Genomic DNA, 14,788 nt, shown 5'->3' on the forward strand with positions numbered 1-14,788 from the left:
ACGATCAGGGGCTAGCAGTTTAAAGATCCTGGTGGTTTTGGTATATTAGGAGTAGCTATAAATACACTGTTATAGTCAGATTAACAATTGATAATAAAAGAATCCCACATTTTAAAGTGCAATCAGTCTGTTAAATATCTTCTTCTCAGTTTGTATTGTGTTTCAATGTATACACAAAAATGCAACTTCTTATCTGCCTAGGTTTTCAGACAAAAAAAGAATAGAGTCAATTAGCTGAAAATTAAGAGGACAACTTCATATTTCTGCATAATCTTCACACCCAAAATTAAAGGGACAGACACAGTCATTTTTCATTATGATCAGATTTATTGCTTGAGAACCAGAGTACTCATTTCTAAAGGCCTTCAAAGTTACCATGAGTTGAATCTCTATTCGTGTTAAATAGAATTACCGGGTGGTTATATTGCAACATGGCACATTGACATTACAGAGCTGCAGAAACCCTATGAACAACAGTACTTAATACAAACCCAGATTGTATTATCGTGAAAACAAATTCTGCAAGCGGACATCAAATCATTTTCAATGGTAGTGATTTATACCAAAATCAAGCATCAATCTAATGCCATCACACAGTCCATGAACTCTGTAGTGTTCTAAATTAAATCAATAAAACATACATTTGTGTTTCATCAACAGACTCTCTAATCACCTTTTAATGTTGTACTTAGTGGTGGGAGAAAAATGTTCATAACAAGGTAATGTTGCAGGTTGCACAAAGCTACTAACTAAGAAAATTTACAGTCCTTTTCGCTAACACTTTGTATAAATACAGTCTGTGTTGGGTGCAGATGCTATCTGAAACAGACTTCTAATTTTCTTCTCCCATGTTGTTATTGTTTTAATATACAATACTTGGCACCATAAAACAGTAACAAAAGACAGACAAAAACAGTTTACAAAATTCTTGAAAGGTACACCCAAACCTAACTAGAAACTTCACATTCAGTCCTTAATAGTACTTAGAAGGAAGGTATTATAGGAGTAACAAAGTGAAACTGCTAATATATGTGCTATATAGTATACTATATATCTGTATTGATGATGGCACTGCTATATATTATTTGTTTTATAAATGCTGATTGTTGATGTACACTTAACTAAAACTGCTAGACTCCAACACTAATTGCTGATATGGCACTCTCAAGCAGTCATAATGGAAAGTACATTTAGCATACGTTTTGGTAAGGTTTATAAATTATTTATATATCTGTGTATATACACACACACACACACACTCATATATATAGACACACACATATGTATGTATAGAAAGCAGCTGCTGTGTGATTCAAAACCATGTTACATGGCAGAATAGTAAATAACATGAGAAAAAATCTATAAAAAAATGAAAAACAAAACAAAATTCTAAATCTAAAACAAACCATAAGCCTTGGTCAATGAAGAAAATACCATTTAAAACCATCAAAATCTCTATCTATATAATCCAATGTACAAAACCCCCAAATGGTAAAGATATATAACGTTAGGCATGACACCTTTAAAAGTTTAAAATGTGCTAAAGTAGCTTTTCCACATTGACAAACACTTATTAAAAGTTGAAAATTGTGAAATCTAAAATACAGAACATCTCTGCTGTCTATTAGAGTTTTGGCAACAGAACCGTGACGTTTTATATATATATATATATATATAATTCCACATTTCTACTTGATGTCACATGAACATACAAGACAGTGAGGTATGTGAGGCTTTTCCCGAACAGAGTCCAGATGCTGAAGCATAGTGTACGATCAGCAGTCTAAAAATGTGGCACTCAAGACTTGATTTATCAATACAGCTGTTAGGATTATGCATTTCAGTATACTGCTTATTCTTTCCTCCTCCATGCTACAGGGTGGTTTCACGAAAGATCTTGTCATTTCGAGGGCATCTTTTTCCTGTTGCAGAATTGGCATTTTTTTAAAAGAAAAATAAACACAAAGGGGAAATGATGTAGAAAATATAAACAAAGGGGAAAAAAATGATATTTACCACCACATCACTGCACGACACAACACTTGTGCACATTTGCAATAGGTTTACCTGCCCCAGCAGCTATTCGAAAGGACAGGAACACAGGCTGCAGCAAGTTAGGGAGAAATAGGGGTTATACACTTGAAAGGTAGAAAGAGATCAAACACTTTGTAATGATTATTTCAAACAGAGCAGGACTCAATCTATAACCAGTGACAAACTCATGCAATAATCTAGACTTCCTTCATTACTGTAATCTTACAATTCTCAAGAGATTCAGGAAGACAGCCACTTATTGGCCCGATACTGTGCTCCCACTGAAATCTATGGGAATCTTGCCATTGATCTCAATAGAAGCAGGACTGAACCCCCTACGTAGCACCTTATTTCATTTGTCATAATATTAACTCTGTTGAAAGAGGACGTTTGTTAAATAAATCAGTCATAAAAGAAATCAAAATGATTTTATCCAATCTGGCTATTACTCTATTCTCGAAGGATACTGCACTTTTAATTTTATCAAACAAGTTAGTATAACAGTAAGATCCCTACTTCCTTTGAAAAAGATTGTACTACCTCCACAAAAATGACGACTATAAATAAATAAATAAATACTATATTTGTGAATTTGTATTTATTTATTTTTACAATCATCATTTATATATATATACACACATGCTCACAAAGAGGAGTTGTTAAGTATCCAATTACATTCCTAAAATCATAATTCAAGAGCTACTGCAGTACATCTGTCAATGATATTGCAGTATAGTTTTCAGATTTCTAACTGAATTTTTACATGGATAGTCAGGCTTAAAATTTCAGAGATGTTTTTAGTTGTTTATAGGATTTTCAAAGAAAACAGGTGCTTATTGATCAAATATTTCTAACTGGGGTTCCCGTTTGTGGTATCTTCAGAAGAGAAATAGCTAACTATATGGGTTACTTAAAATTTGTGTTTTTATCATCTTTGATCTTTTAAAACAACTGGCATAGAGCCAAGTATTCTTTTTCTTACCTGTTGCTTATATATGGTACTGTCAGCATTTTATTATTCTATTAGTCAACTAGACACCAGATTAATTACAATTCTATTCAGGAAACAGTCTAGATAACTAAGTGAAACTAAAGTTTTTCATGGGCACTTTATTTAGGTAAGGTTATAAATACAGATATATTTGCTCATACTGCTATCAAATTATATTATGTTTTTATGCTGCATTCTGGAACATTATCCTGTTCTTTCCTGAAACTTGTGCTTGTATCTAATATAGAATTTCTGCTGATTTCAGCTGAATTTACCCCTGACTTGTATAAAATTTTCCAAAGCATCTAGTTTAAAATAAAAAAGGGGAAAAATAATTGACTTCAATATATAAGGAACAGAAATTAATATATGCATTCTATGTTCCTAATAAAACATAGTATAATACAATACTGTAACACTGAGTTAAATTACCTTGTGATCCCCCATGCAGACATTTGGCCCAATATGGTCATAAATCACTATCTTCTCATCATTTTCTGACTAATTAAAAAAAAAAGACTAATCAGTTCAGCTATTTTTCAGATTTCAGAGAAAACTAAGTAAGGAAAGGTTACATGAATGGAAGTTCAGTAAGAACATGCAACAAGATTTCTTAGGGCATATTCAGCTTGGCTCCTCAGAGCAAAGATTACATAGGCTCATATGTAGAAATGTTACATTAAATATCCATTGCAAAGCTTTGTGAAATCTCCATATAAAATACTGACAAATCAGCCTTTTAGGGCTTTAACAACTTTTAGCAACTAATATTTAAGATGTGGAAACGAAGGCCTCAGGGTATGGTTACACTTGCCGCCATACAGCGCTCCCGCGGCAGTGCTTTGAAGTGCAAGTGTGGTTGCAGCGCCAGCGCTGGGAGAGAGCTCTCCCAGCGCTGCAGGTACTCCACCTCCCCGTGGGGATTAGCTTACAGCGCTGGGAGCTGTGCTCCCAGCGCTGGGGCACTGTTTACACTAGTGCTTTGCAGTGCTGTAACTTGCTGCGCTCAGGGGTGTGTTTTTTCACACTCCTGAGCGAGAAAGTTGCAGCGCTGTAAAGCGCCAGTGTAGCCAAGACCTAAGTTATAGCTACATTCAAATCTTGTGTCAGTGAAACGCAGCAAGTGGTGTCACCATAGTCCTCTCTTTTAGGAACAGCTCAGAAATCTTTTTACTGAATTACATAGGACATGAATCTCGCTCTTGGAATAACACGGAATTCCACATTGTCTCATTAAAAAACGTCCTATGTACCCAAATAGTAGTATTTTAAATGTACAAGCAGAAACATTAACACATCCTTTATCCTTATTCTTTATTAGTTGAATTACCTGAGCACCTAAGAGCCCTAGCCATGGACCCCATTGTGTTATTGTATCAACTATGTAAAGTTAAACAAGTAGAAACAGCTGTTGCATATTTTGTACAAAACAGTTAGAATATTTAGCTATGAAAGAAGAAAGCAAAAGAATCCTATTTCTATTAGATACTTTCCTTTAATAAAAAGAACATTCAAAATATCTTAAGAAAAACCAGCCTCAACTGAAGGAGAGTATTCCTCTAGCCAGACCCGTGAACTGCTTTCATTCTACTCTATGTTGAACTTCCTTCTTATGCACTTGTTCTCTTTGAAGCTATGATTTAATAAATAATAGAATGTACTCATCTTTCTGCCATTTACACTGAACGTATGATTTTGACAGCCTATTTTATCTAGCACAACCCTTTAGGAATAAACACACAGAGAGGCTTACAATTTCTTATTATACTAAACAATTCCTGAAAGTTAATTAAATCTGGAGTCTGCACACTGGCAAGTCTCTAATACAATCACAGATGTGCTTTAAAATAGTTTACAATACTCATTTATTTTGTATGAAACAGTCAAGATTTTCTCATCTGTAATCAGTCAAGTTTGACTGGGCAAGAACTTTATATAAACAGCAGCATTTAGGACTATAAAGTTAAAACTGAATTATCTTTAATGCAGTAAGGAAGCTTAAGGTCAGATTTACTTTATAGCATGGTTGTCTGCCAAAAAATATAAAAACATAACCTTCTGCATTGTATGCATGAGCACTTTCCAATATTTCAAGATCATAATGCCACTACCATCGGAAGTGAAGATACATTCATCAAAAGCGACTTGATAATTTACAAAGGCAGCATAAAATTGTGGATTTTCAACTGCATAATCTTTAGACAGATAAACAAATTACAGCAGCGCACAAGCAGAAACAATATACACTTGGCTGAGCATTCATTATTGCATGCTATCAGGCATCAACGCAACTCTCTAGCAGTGGGCAACCTTTGGTGTTTTAGGGCTCAGGAAGCATAAAATAACATGATGGTGAGGTAACCGACCATAGCATGATAGATGATGTTGCACGAAAGCTGTTTACAGCCCCATGTCTGTACAATCTGTAACGCCTAGTGTGTGGAGCTGAACATACTGTGTTGTGTGCTAATTTGCACACACTACTCCTTTTTCCACAAAGCACTCAGAAAGTGCCGATTTACTAAAATTTGTTCTTTGAAATAAGAGATAAGTCGGCCAGAGCTGAAAAGCAATTTTTCAGATACCTATAACAAAGCACTAACACATTAAAATAAAAAGAACAATGCATAATAATTTCTCAACAACTAGTTATACCAAAGAAATTCTTTGTCTCTAATGTTTAAAGATACACAGCTATTTAAAGTATAAGAATGTATCAGACTTGCAATTAAGTATAGTCTAATAGTGTGCTTTTGGTTTCCTCACTGATCCTTTTTTTAAGATTCAAATATTTCTAATAGTGCACATTGTAAACCATTATAAAGAAATAAGATATGAAGTCAGTGGGAAGGCAAATATAGTTTGCTGCACACAATCAAGAAATTTAGAAATGACTTAGACCTATTACAACATTTTTTTCTTTCCCCCACCAATTCAGTACTCTTCCCTATTGTATATTTTCTATTGCTTTGCTCAAGTTTTATGGGCCAAAATTTCCAAGTGGCTACAGCTGGATAAGAACCTTATTCTCTGCTGGTGTAAACTGGAACACCTAAAGTGAAGTTAATGCAGCTGTGCAATTTACTTCAGCAGAAAATGTGGCTCTAATTTCCCCCTGTAATTTTTGTACGCACAAATCTTAGTCCATATCCAAAATAGCATGCCCAAAATTTGAAAATACAAAATTGCAGACACCTGATTAAAAAGGATTTTGAAAATTCAGCCCTGAATGCTCCAAGTGAACTTCTGCCGCTTCCCTATGGAGATTATTTCAGGCCAATTGACCTCATTGTTACAGCCTTCATTTTCCTATATTTAAGTTTGTTCCACTACATTTGATTACACTCCCTAGTATAATCAAACAATTCCTCTCTTTGTGGTGTTTTCACCCTTCAAACATTTATACACAGTTATATCTCTTCTGATTCATAGCTAATTTTTAAAATCCTCCCTCATTGGTCACTCTGTCCTTTGTTATGGAGAATTCCATGGGTGTCTAGAAGTATATGCAATATTGTATTTACTGTCTTACCAGTGTCATATAGACATGCAAAATTATCATTTCTTTGGTATATGATTCTGCATATGCAGACCAAATTTCCATTGACTTTTTAAGCTGCAATATTGCATGGAAAGCTCATATCCAGTTCATTCTCTGTTCCTACCTCTTGTTTGGCTACTCTGTTTTCCCGGTATTGCTTTCCTACTGAATACTGTGGTTCCATAGTATTCAGATGTTATATACATTTTAATTATTGTGCATAATAAATAATATTGCCTTTATCTTGAGCTCATTGATGGCATTAACCACCAATTAAAAGATTAAATCAATCCAGGTGCATAGGGCCCTTTTCACTATTTCAGCTTTGTGGCTGTATAGGAGGGCCTTGGACAGAGCAGCCACAATGGGGGCTGCTAGCACATGAAGGAGGTCCCTATCCTGGCCCCAAAAAGGCCATCATGGATGGAAATCTGGAATCTCTGTGGAGCTATTGGCTGGCAACATTTATATAGGTGATGCAGAAGGGTTTAAAATGCTATTCCAGACCTGTGACAGGATTAGTCACAGAGTGGCTGTACCATAGCCACAGCCTGTCCCCAAGTTAAGGAGGTGAATTCCATTCACCAGACCTCAAGAATTTCCCTGAACAAACCAAGTTGCAATGAGGGGTGAATTTCACCCTGAATGAGGGTTTGGTGAAAAATTTAAGATGTTAATACCAGCATTTCTTAATGTGAGAAGAAGTGCTTTCAAGAGATGGAAACTTGAGTAGCTATGGAAAAAATAGTCTCATGTTTCAGTGAATTATCTATTGATTGTAATTATTTAACTTACTGCAAAGCAAACATTATCATCAGATATACAACACTGATGAGAGAGGGAAAGAGAGAAGATTATAAACATAAAGAAATCAAGTCTGAAATGTTTCAGTACTACACACACACATACACAAAAGCATAGAGCCAGTTAGCGTGAGGATTTATTTTCCAACCCTACCTATTGTAATAAATGACTGTTAAGAAAACATGTTAGTATGCAGAAAAACAAAGAAACACAGAGCATTGTGTCTTAAATAAACTTGTCAAGCCAAGACATTTTTGAAGAAGGCAGGCAAGATTCATGGGTGTGATGAAGCTGCTGTGACTGCACAGCCATCACAATCTGTCAATAAAGCCCTCTGGAATAACCCCAAGAACATCACCTTACAGTAATGTGGTAGAAAGTCACAGCACAGACACTCTAGCACAGTGGTGGGCAACCTGCGGCCCGTCAGGGTAATCCGCTGGTGGGCCGTGAGACAATTTGTTTACATTGACCATCCACAGCTCCCATTGGCTGGGAATGGTGAACCGTGGCTACTGGGAGCTGCGGACGGCCAGGCCTGCGGATGGTCAATGTAAACAAACTATCTCGCAGCCCGCCAGTGGATTACCCTGATGGGCCGTGTGCTGTAGGTTGCTCACCACTGATCTAGCATGTCCCTCACACCCACTTCTGGCATAGCAGGAAAATGGGGCATGGTAAGAGCAAAGAGGCATGGATGGGATGCCCCTATGATCTCCTTATGTGGTTTTGGTTTTTGGCCCATTTGCAACATGTGTAAATTGTGACAGCATTCAGGTTGCTGTAACCTGGCCTGAGGGACCAGTTCTACACACAGGATAAGGGGAATACCAAGGTTCCCTTTCTACTCTGTTGTGAAGTGTATAGTTTGGTCTGATCCCAGGATCTGGCTCAATATCTGAACAGCAAAAAATGGCCAGGGAGGAGGAAGGGAGGGGAGGAAAACTGGGAAATTCTTGAGCTACGTTGTCGCTATGGCATTGGCAGAATTAGGCTTATCACTGTGCACTGAAATCAGAGGACTCTATGTCTCACAGAGGTGTTGTGAAACTTAATTGCACAGTGTTTGCAAAACACTAAGATCCTCAGATGAAAAGCTTTGTATAAGGGAAAAATGTGATTATTGCTTCGGTGTTGCTGCCTTCAACTATCGCTGGGGTTTACTTTGGACAGTAAAGAATTCAGGGAGAGGCAAGAAATATCAAACAAAAACAAATGCTATGTTGAAGATAAATGAAGAAATAACTAGAAAATGATGTGATCACATGGGTGTACTTACTTTTAGAATCAGTTCCTTGGCTGAATGTGACATCAGAATTCTATCACACCAAGCTGGACATCTAGTATTCATGTACTGCTTTCCCTGGCTACAATCTTCACTGTATGGATAACTGGAAAAGAATCAGTGCAACATCTGTCAGCAACCAGCCTGACTTTTTAACTTTCTGCAAGGCAGCTTTAATAGCCACTGGCTCAATCCGCACCATGTCTTTTTTTTTTTTTTAAAACCTGCAAAAGTCAGTTCTTTCAAAATGTACCTGTTTAACACACGTCCCTCCCATTCCTAAATTTAAGGCCCAATCCTGCAAGATGCTGAGCAATTCCTTTAAAATGCTCAATGTACTCATCCCTTTAGATTTCAATGAGAAAGAGGGGTGCTTACCACCTCAGAGGAGTTGGCCCTTAATAAAAATCCATGACTTGTTATTTTTTTGAAACAGTCATAGTTTACTTCTATTTCGCTCCTCATCCTTATAAACTCATTTTAGTCTAAAAAGTTATGTGTTCATCTAAAAACTTTTCTTCATCTCCCTTTAAATCTCAAAGCACCATACTCTGACCTCGCACCTGACGATTTTTTTGGGGAGAGAAAATAAGCTCTTATTTTTAGAGCTTCATCTGCTGAATTTTGTCTTATACTTAGATTGTAAGCTCTTTGGGGCATGGCCCGGCTGTTTGTTCTGTGTTTGTACAGCACCTAGCACAATGGGGTCTATGACTATAACAACAACAACAACAACATCGGAGAAGACTAAAGCAAGAACAAAGTCTTTGAACACAGTAGACCATTGCATATGACTCTGGGGTATAAATTAACGTGGGGAAGAACTCAGGAAACGGATGTTCTTCTCACTGAATTTCCTTTGAATGACTCCCTCAAGGGGGAACTACTTCAGGAATTACACAGGACACAGAGTCAGAGACTTGAAAACCCCACAGCGGCCCAGACTTCACTGAAATACAGAGATCTACCCACACAAATCCAAGTGGTAGGTGAACTCTGGCTGATCTTCTGGGCTCCCTGATAGCTCAAGGGGAAGGATGGCTGTGGGCTTTCTCTTTAAGAACAGGCAGCTGGTGATGCAGGGGGAGATAATGACCAAAAGGCAAATGAAAACAAGGGGAAATAACTAAAAAGCTTTACAAAATGCCATAGCTCAATCTGAAGTCACAGTAACAGCACACACACATATTTTGTCTCGTTGGTAAAGGTGTTTGGAATAAAGCAGATAAGATGGAAGGTATATGTGGGTGTATTTTCTTTGAATTCAATATAGATGCTTATCTAATGAAGCTTCCTCACATTACTATATTGCCTAGGTATATTTGCAAGCAATGAGCAAGGGAGCTGCTGCACTTTAACATCACAAGATACCCATTAGTTCCTTGTTATATAATTTTCATCCCCCCACCCCCTTTAAAATTCTGTTTTAGTCAAATTTTATCTACTCATCTGGCAACCCTACCGTCACCATCTACAGCCAGCACAATCAACGTTCAGCCCTAATGAAAAAACACAGGGAAACTGCAAATAGGGTGACCAGATGTCCCAATTTTATAGGGACAGTCCCAATATTTAGGTGTTTTTTTTTTATATGGGCTCCTATTACCTCCCTCCCCCTGTCTCGATTTTTCACACTTGCTATCTGGTCACCCTAACTGCAAAGGAAAAGTTATTAGCTCTAACCTCTACTATGAATCCAACAAAACAATAACACAGAATGGATAGAATGGCATTATGTTGCTTAATATTCTTTCTGCTGCTCCTGACTGATGTTAATAGGAACTGTCTGGCAATAAATAAATAAATAAATACATACATAGTTGAATAGCAAGCAAGAAAATTATACCTTCTGAGAAAAACTATTAAAGTTTCAAAATGTTAAGTCCACTATTTGACCTGCCTAGTTGTTCATAAAAGCTGATTATGAAAGCCCATATTCTAAACATCTAAAGGGTAATGTTTTGTAAAAATGTTGTGGTGGAGAATGAATGCCACTGGATTCTGAAAAGAATGGCTCTTCTTTATTTCTCTTAATTGTTTTAAGTTTTATTCCTCTTTGTGCGATTACAGCAGTAGCAAATATTAATGGGACAATGCTTAGGCCAAATCCAGACAGACATGTTTGAGTACAAGAAATACCTGACACATGAGCCAAACTGCAGATTTTCAGGTGTCAGTCAGGCCATGTTTCCTTCTTAACTTTGTTCATCCATTGACTTAGGAGACACATTCATTTGCATAGTTGGTATTTAAATTTTGACACAGCACTGAGGACTACCATTTTCTGCTACAGTGTTACAGGATCCCTTACTAAATCCAAGTTTATTCTGTTGCCACAATGGTTTTAAGTAGTTCTCTCACATAAGAATGATGGAATCAGGTATTGGGTTTTGGATGCAAATCAATCCAGACAAGACGGAGTTAAACTGGTAGGTTCAATGTGAAGACACCGAAGAGGTGGTATCAGCTCTCTAATGCGGAGAAACTGTCTAACCAAACCAAGGTTTTTTGTTGGATCTTCAGCTGCTTCTGGATGTCCCTGTAGCAGCAGTCGATGAGAATGAAAGATGTTTTGAAGGATGAATCTTTGTCTGTTGGATACAGATCTCACCACAGTAGTCATTTTGAGAAGGGGACACTGCAGTATGCTCTCTGTAGACCACTCAACAGACTATGATGGTTTATTTGTTTAGGGACATTTTCTAACAGGATGCTCCATCACGTGTGGGTTTTGTGGTAGCTTCTGCTTAATTTCTAAAATGCAGCTGAAGTAACCTATAATGATTTAAATAGGTTGAACTCTGATTAACTCAGAGACCATATCCATGTGAGGCCACAGAGTAAAAATCATCTCAGGCACTTCAGCTAATAGCCCCTGGTTTAGCTGTCAGAGGGCTGAAACCAGTTCCTTTTCAGTGAGGGATCATTGACAATGGGATGCACTTAATATTTGGATTCTCCATAACTTTGAATTTGCTGACCTTCAAGGTCATGCTGCAAGGCTCAGTTGTTCTCCCAGACTTTTCCTAAAGAGGACAGTGAGTGAGCAAGTGGAGAGTTTTTTGAGGAATCCAGAGGGTTCTGAGATGATTCAATTTGTTGGACATTGTTCCTAAATTACTGATGTATTTCTAGAAATAAGTGCTAGATAGGTGAACTCATAAGTCTTTGAATAAGAGGACAGGATGGGTGCATTTAAAAAATAATAAATATAAATCAGGAGGTTTTCCTTTTATTCTGCTTATTGCTGAATTCATAAAGGAATTACTGAAGCTTTCAAGATAAGGTTTTTAAAATAAGATTTCTGGGATTGTAACAAAAAAAGGCTTTCATGCTTGAATAGAAAGTTATTTACCACCCTACTTGGTGTGATATTATAAAACTGAGATGCATAGCTTTCTACCAAATGGGTTTACAAGCTATACGGCCATTAAAAAGATTAGCCATGGCAAACAGCCAAGTAAAGTGTACTGAATGTATTGGAACAAACCAGTGATCTCAGTACCTTTTCCACCTCATCAAACCTAACAAGACTCATTTTCAAAACATATTATGAGAATTCAATTTGCTGCTTCACTGCCATACAGAAGTACAGCTTATTTCTGAGTGTCCATGAGATGTTTTGATGATGTAATATGGTTGGGAGCTGAAGCTCTTTGTTTGCAATTTAAGAGTTGACTTTTTCTGGTAACCTATGAATGCATCTCTTGCTTTACTTGCATAAGAGCCCAACATAACAAACACTACTTTTTATTAGAGAAGTTATATGAATCAATCACATTTCATATAGCCCACCCTTTTACAATATAAACTCTATGGCTTTTAAAGTGTTATGCTCTGTACCTAGAAAGATCCTCTAAACTTAAGTATTACAGTATTTAATTTAAGAGTCTATATTCTGTAATTTGGTATTTACAAATCTGCTCTATTGAGCTCATCATTTTCACATTATGAGGACTCCTAGTGATTCCCCAGGCTCTTTAATGATGAAGACTCTATAAAGGAGTTACTGTAGTTTAGAAGTAGCTTTGACAAACAAAATCAGATTTCATATATCAAAGCCTGGAACTATATTGCTGAGATTAGAGCTGAAAGAAGTGCTGTAGTTAGTTATCCAACCATGATCAGCTGAATATAGCAATTTAACCCAAATCAGTCTGGGACAAATCCTCCTCTACCCAAGTTTGGTGTGGAGGGGGAAAAGAACTCCGACTCCATTCTAAAGGTGTAGTAGCACCCAGTGCGGCTACACCCCCAGTGCATTGGAATTCACCTACCTTGTTACTGTACATTTGCCAGACCATGCCATCCTCACTCCCCAAACAATACTGAGATATGAGAAAAATTGATAAGAGAATGCACCACAAAGAAGGAAGGGCAAAAATCTGGCCCCTTCCTTCATGGCTGAGGAGGGGTACAGATGTAATGGGACTGATGTGGTTCCTCTACACAGGTCAACACAGGACTCTTAGGGACCTCAATCCCTGCAGGTTCCTAGAACCTGGGCTCCAGCCCAAGCACAGAAATCTACTTAGCAATGAAACAGCTCCACAGCCCAAGCCCCATGAGCCTGAGTTGGTTGGCATGGGCCAGCCACATTTTTTTTTTTTTGCAGTGTAGACATACCCATAGGTATGTCTATCCTGCAACATAAAGCCCATGCTTGAGCCTCTTTGAGTCTACACTGCAATTGTGCTAACCCAGGAATCAGGCCCAGGATTCCAGGACACTGTAGGCCTGAGCTTGTCTTAAGCTGGAACTCAGGATCTCAGCCTTATTGCTTTGCAGTGTTGATGCAGCCCCATTTGATTTGGGTCCTGGGAATCAGCCAGAAGTATCCCACAATTCCATGGGACAACGTCCTTAGTCCTCTCTATCCCAACAATCTGCATTCCACTCTATTGAAAATGGAAGCCACACACCCTTTGTGAACAGCAGCAGCTCAGGTCAGCATTAACTCATCCTCTTCTGATCATTGATCTTCAAGCACAATATCAGAGTCCCTTCTAGGTTGGCAACGGAGAGCAAACCAAGCCTTTTGCAAAGTGAACTGCTTCCTGGCAAAGTGCACGGCAGGCAGTAAAGTTTTCTCCCAGTGCACCATGGTCCCAGTGCTAGAGCAGCCATATTTGGGGGTGGGGGTGCTAAAGACTCTGGCATATGGTTACTTTGACTTTTTGACTTGGGTCTGTGCACTGCAGTGTGGGCGCCAGAGCCCTAGGTTCAAGCATAGGTTAGAAAAGTCATAGGGTTAAAATATAATGTACATGTTCAAGTCCACCCCTAACATGGGTTAGCTGTCTCGAGTCCCTCTAACCCTGGGCTTACATTGGAGCACAGACATACCCTAAGAGACATACCCTAAGAGACACTTGCTGCATGCCCCAAAGGATCACTTGGCAGGGGCATGCAGAATGGGATTTGGGGACGGGACAGGACAGCCCCCAAAACAACAGAGCAGACAGTCTGGGGCCCATTATGTACAGTTTATCCATGCCTTAAGTAGCTTTTTGCAAGCAAAAGTTATAATTGTATTTTTCTGAAATAAGACATTGTCACTGCCTAGCATCCTCATGATACAATGCCATAGTTTTAATTAATAGCTTATAGTAGTTTCAGTACAATTTTTCCATTTTTTCTTCATATAACAAGCATTAATATTGTCTGCATTAACCAATATCACCCTGGTGCTGCTACTGAAGAAAGAGGCATTCAAAATTCACAGAGACAAAAAATAAACCCTAAGCTGCTACTTCGGACATTGCTCACTTTCAGTTTCCTATGCAAATCTGTCAAGAGCACATGAGCTCAGGGCTTGCTGCTGCGTTGCTTACACACCCCAAACTCGGAGGCACTAGAAATTCTGAAAATTAATCATCTGGAGATATCATGAGTCATGACCAGCACGGTCAGCATGACTGCCCAACGAGAACCACATTTTACTCCTGTCAGAAAGGAACCTCTTCCAATTTGGCAACTTCCAGTACAGCACAGCTTCAAGTTCTTACTCAAAAAGCCAAAATCATCCCACTGACTTTAATGAAGTTACCAGATCTCAATTTGACCTGAGTTGATTTGCATTTCCAGTTTGAACATTAATTTTGAGCTGACTTTGTGACAACCCACAACTAAT

The 14,788-nt window shown here is 38.0% G+C and overlaps 1 protein-coding gene across 3 annotated transcripts in view; it reads right to left on the minus strand.

Moving 5' to 3' along the window:
• Positions 1–307: 307 nt before the first annotated feature.
• INPP5A (inositol polyphosphate-5-phosphatase A) overlaps positions 308–14,788 on the minus strand; it is a 422,955-nt gene continuing 408,474 nt past the window's right edge. The window contains exons 13-16 of one of the 3 annotated variants that reach the window (XM_050959548.1): positions 8,650–8,761; positions 3,458–3,526; positions 2,068–2,104; positions 1,785–1,922 (exon numbers count right to left, since the gene is read on the minus strand). In XM_050959548.1, the coding sequence (XP_050815505.1) occupies positions 1,873–1,922; positions 2,068–2,104; positions 3,458–3,526; positions 8,650–8,761 (268 nt within the window). In that variant the 3' untranslated portion in view covers positions 1,785–1,872. Of the gene's footprint in view, positions 1,923–2,016; positions 2,105–3,457; positions 3,527–8,649; positions 8,762–14,788 lie in introns of all 3 variants that reach the window. The other 2 variants (XM_050959549.1, XM_050959547.1) reach the window with 2 other exon arrangements.

This window comes from Gopherus flavomarginatus, chromosome 6 (genome assembly GCF_025201925.1).
Source record: "Gopherus flavomarginatus isolate rGopFla2 chromosome 6, rGopFla2.mat.asm, whole genome shotgun sequence".
NCBI lineage: Eukaryota > Metazoa > Chordata > Testudines > Testudinidae > Gopherus > Gopherus flavomarginatus.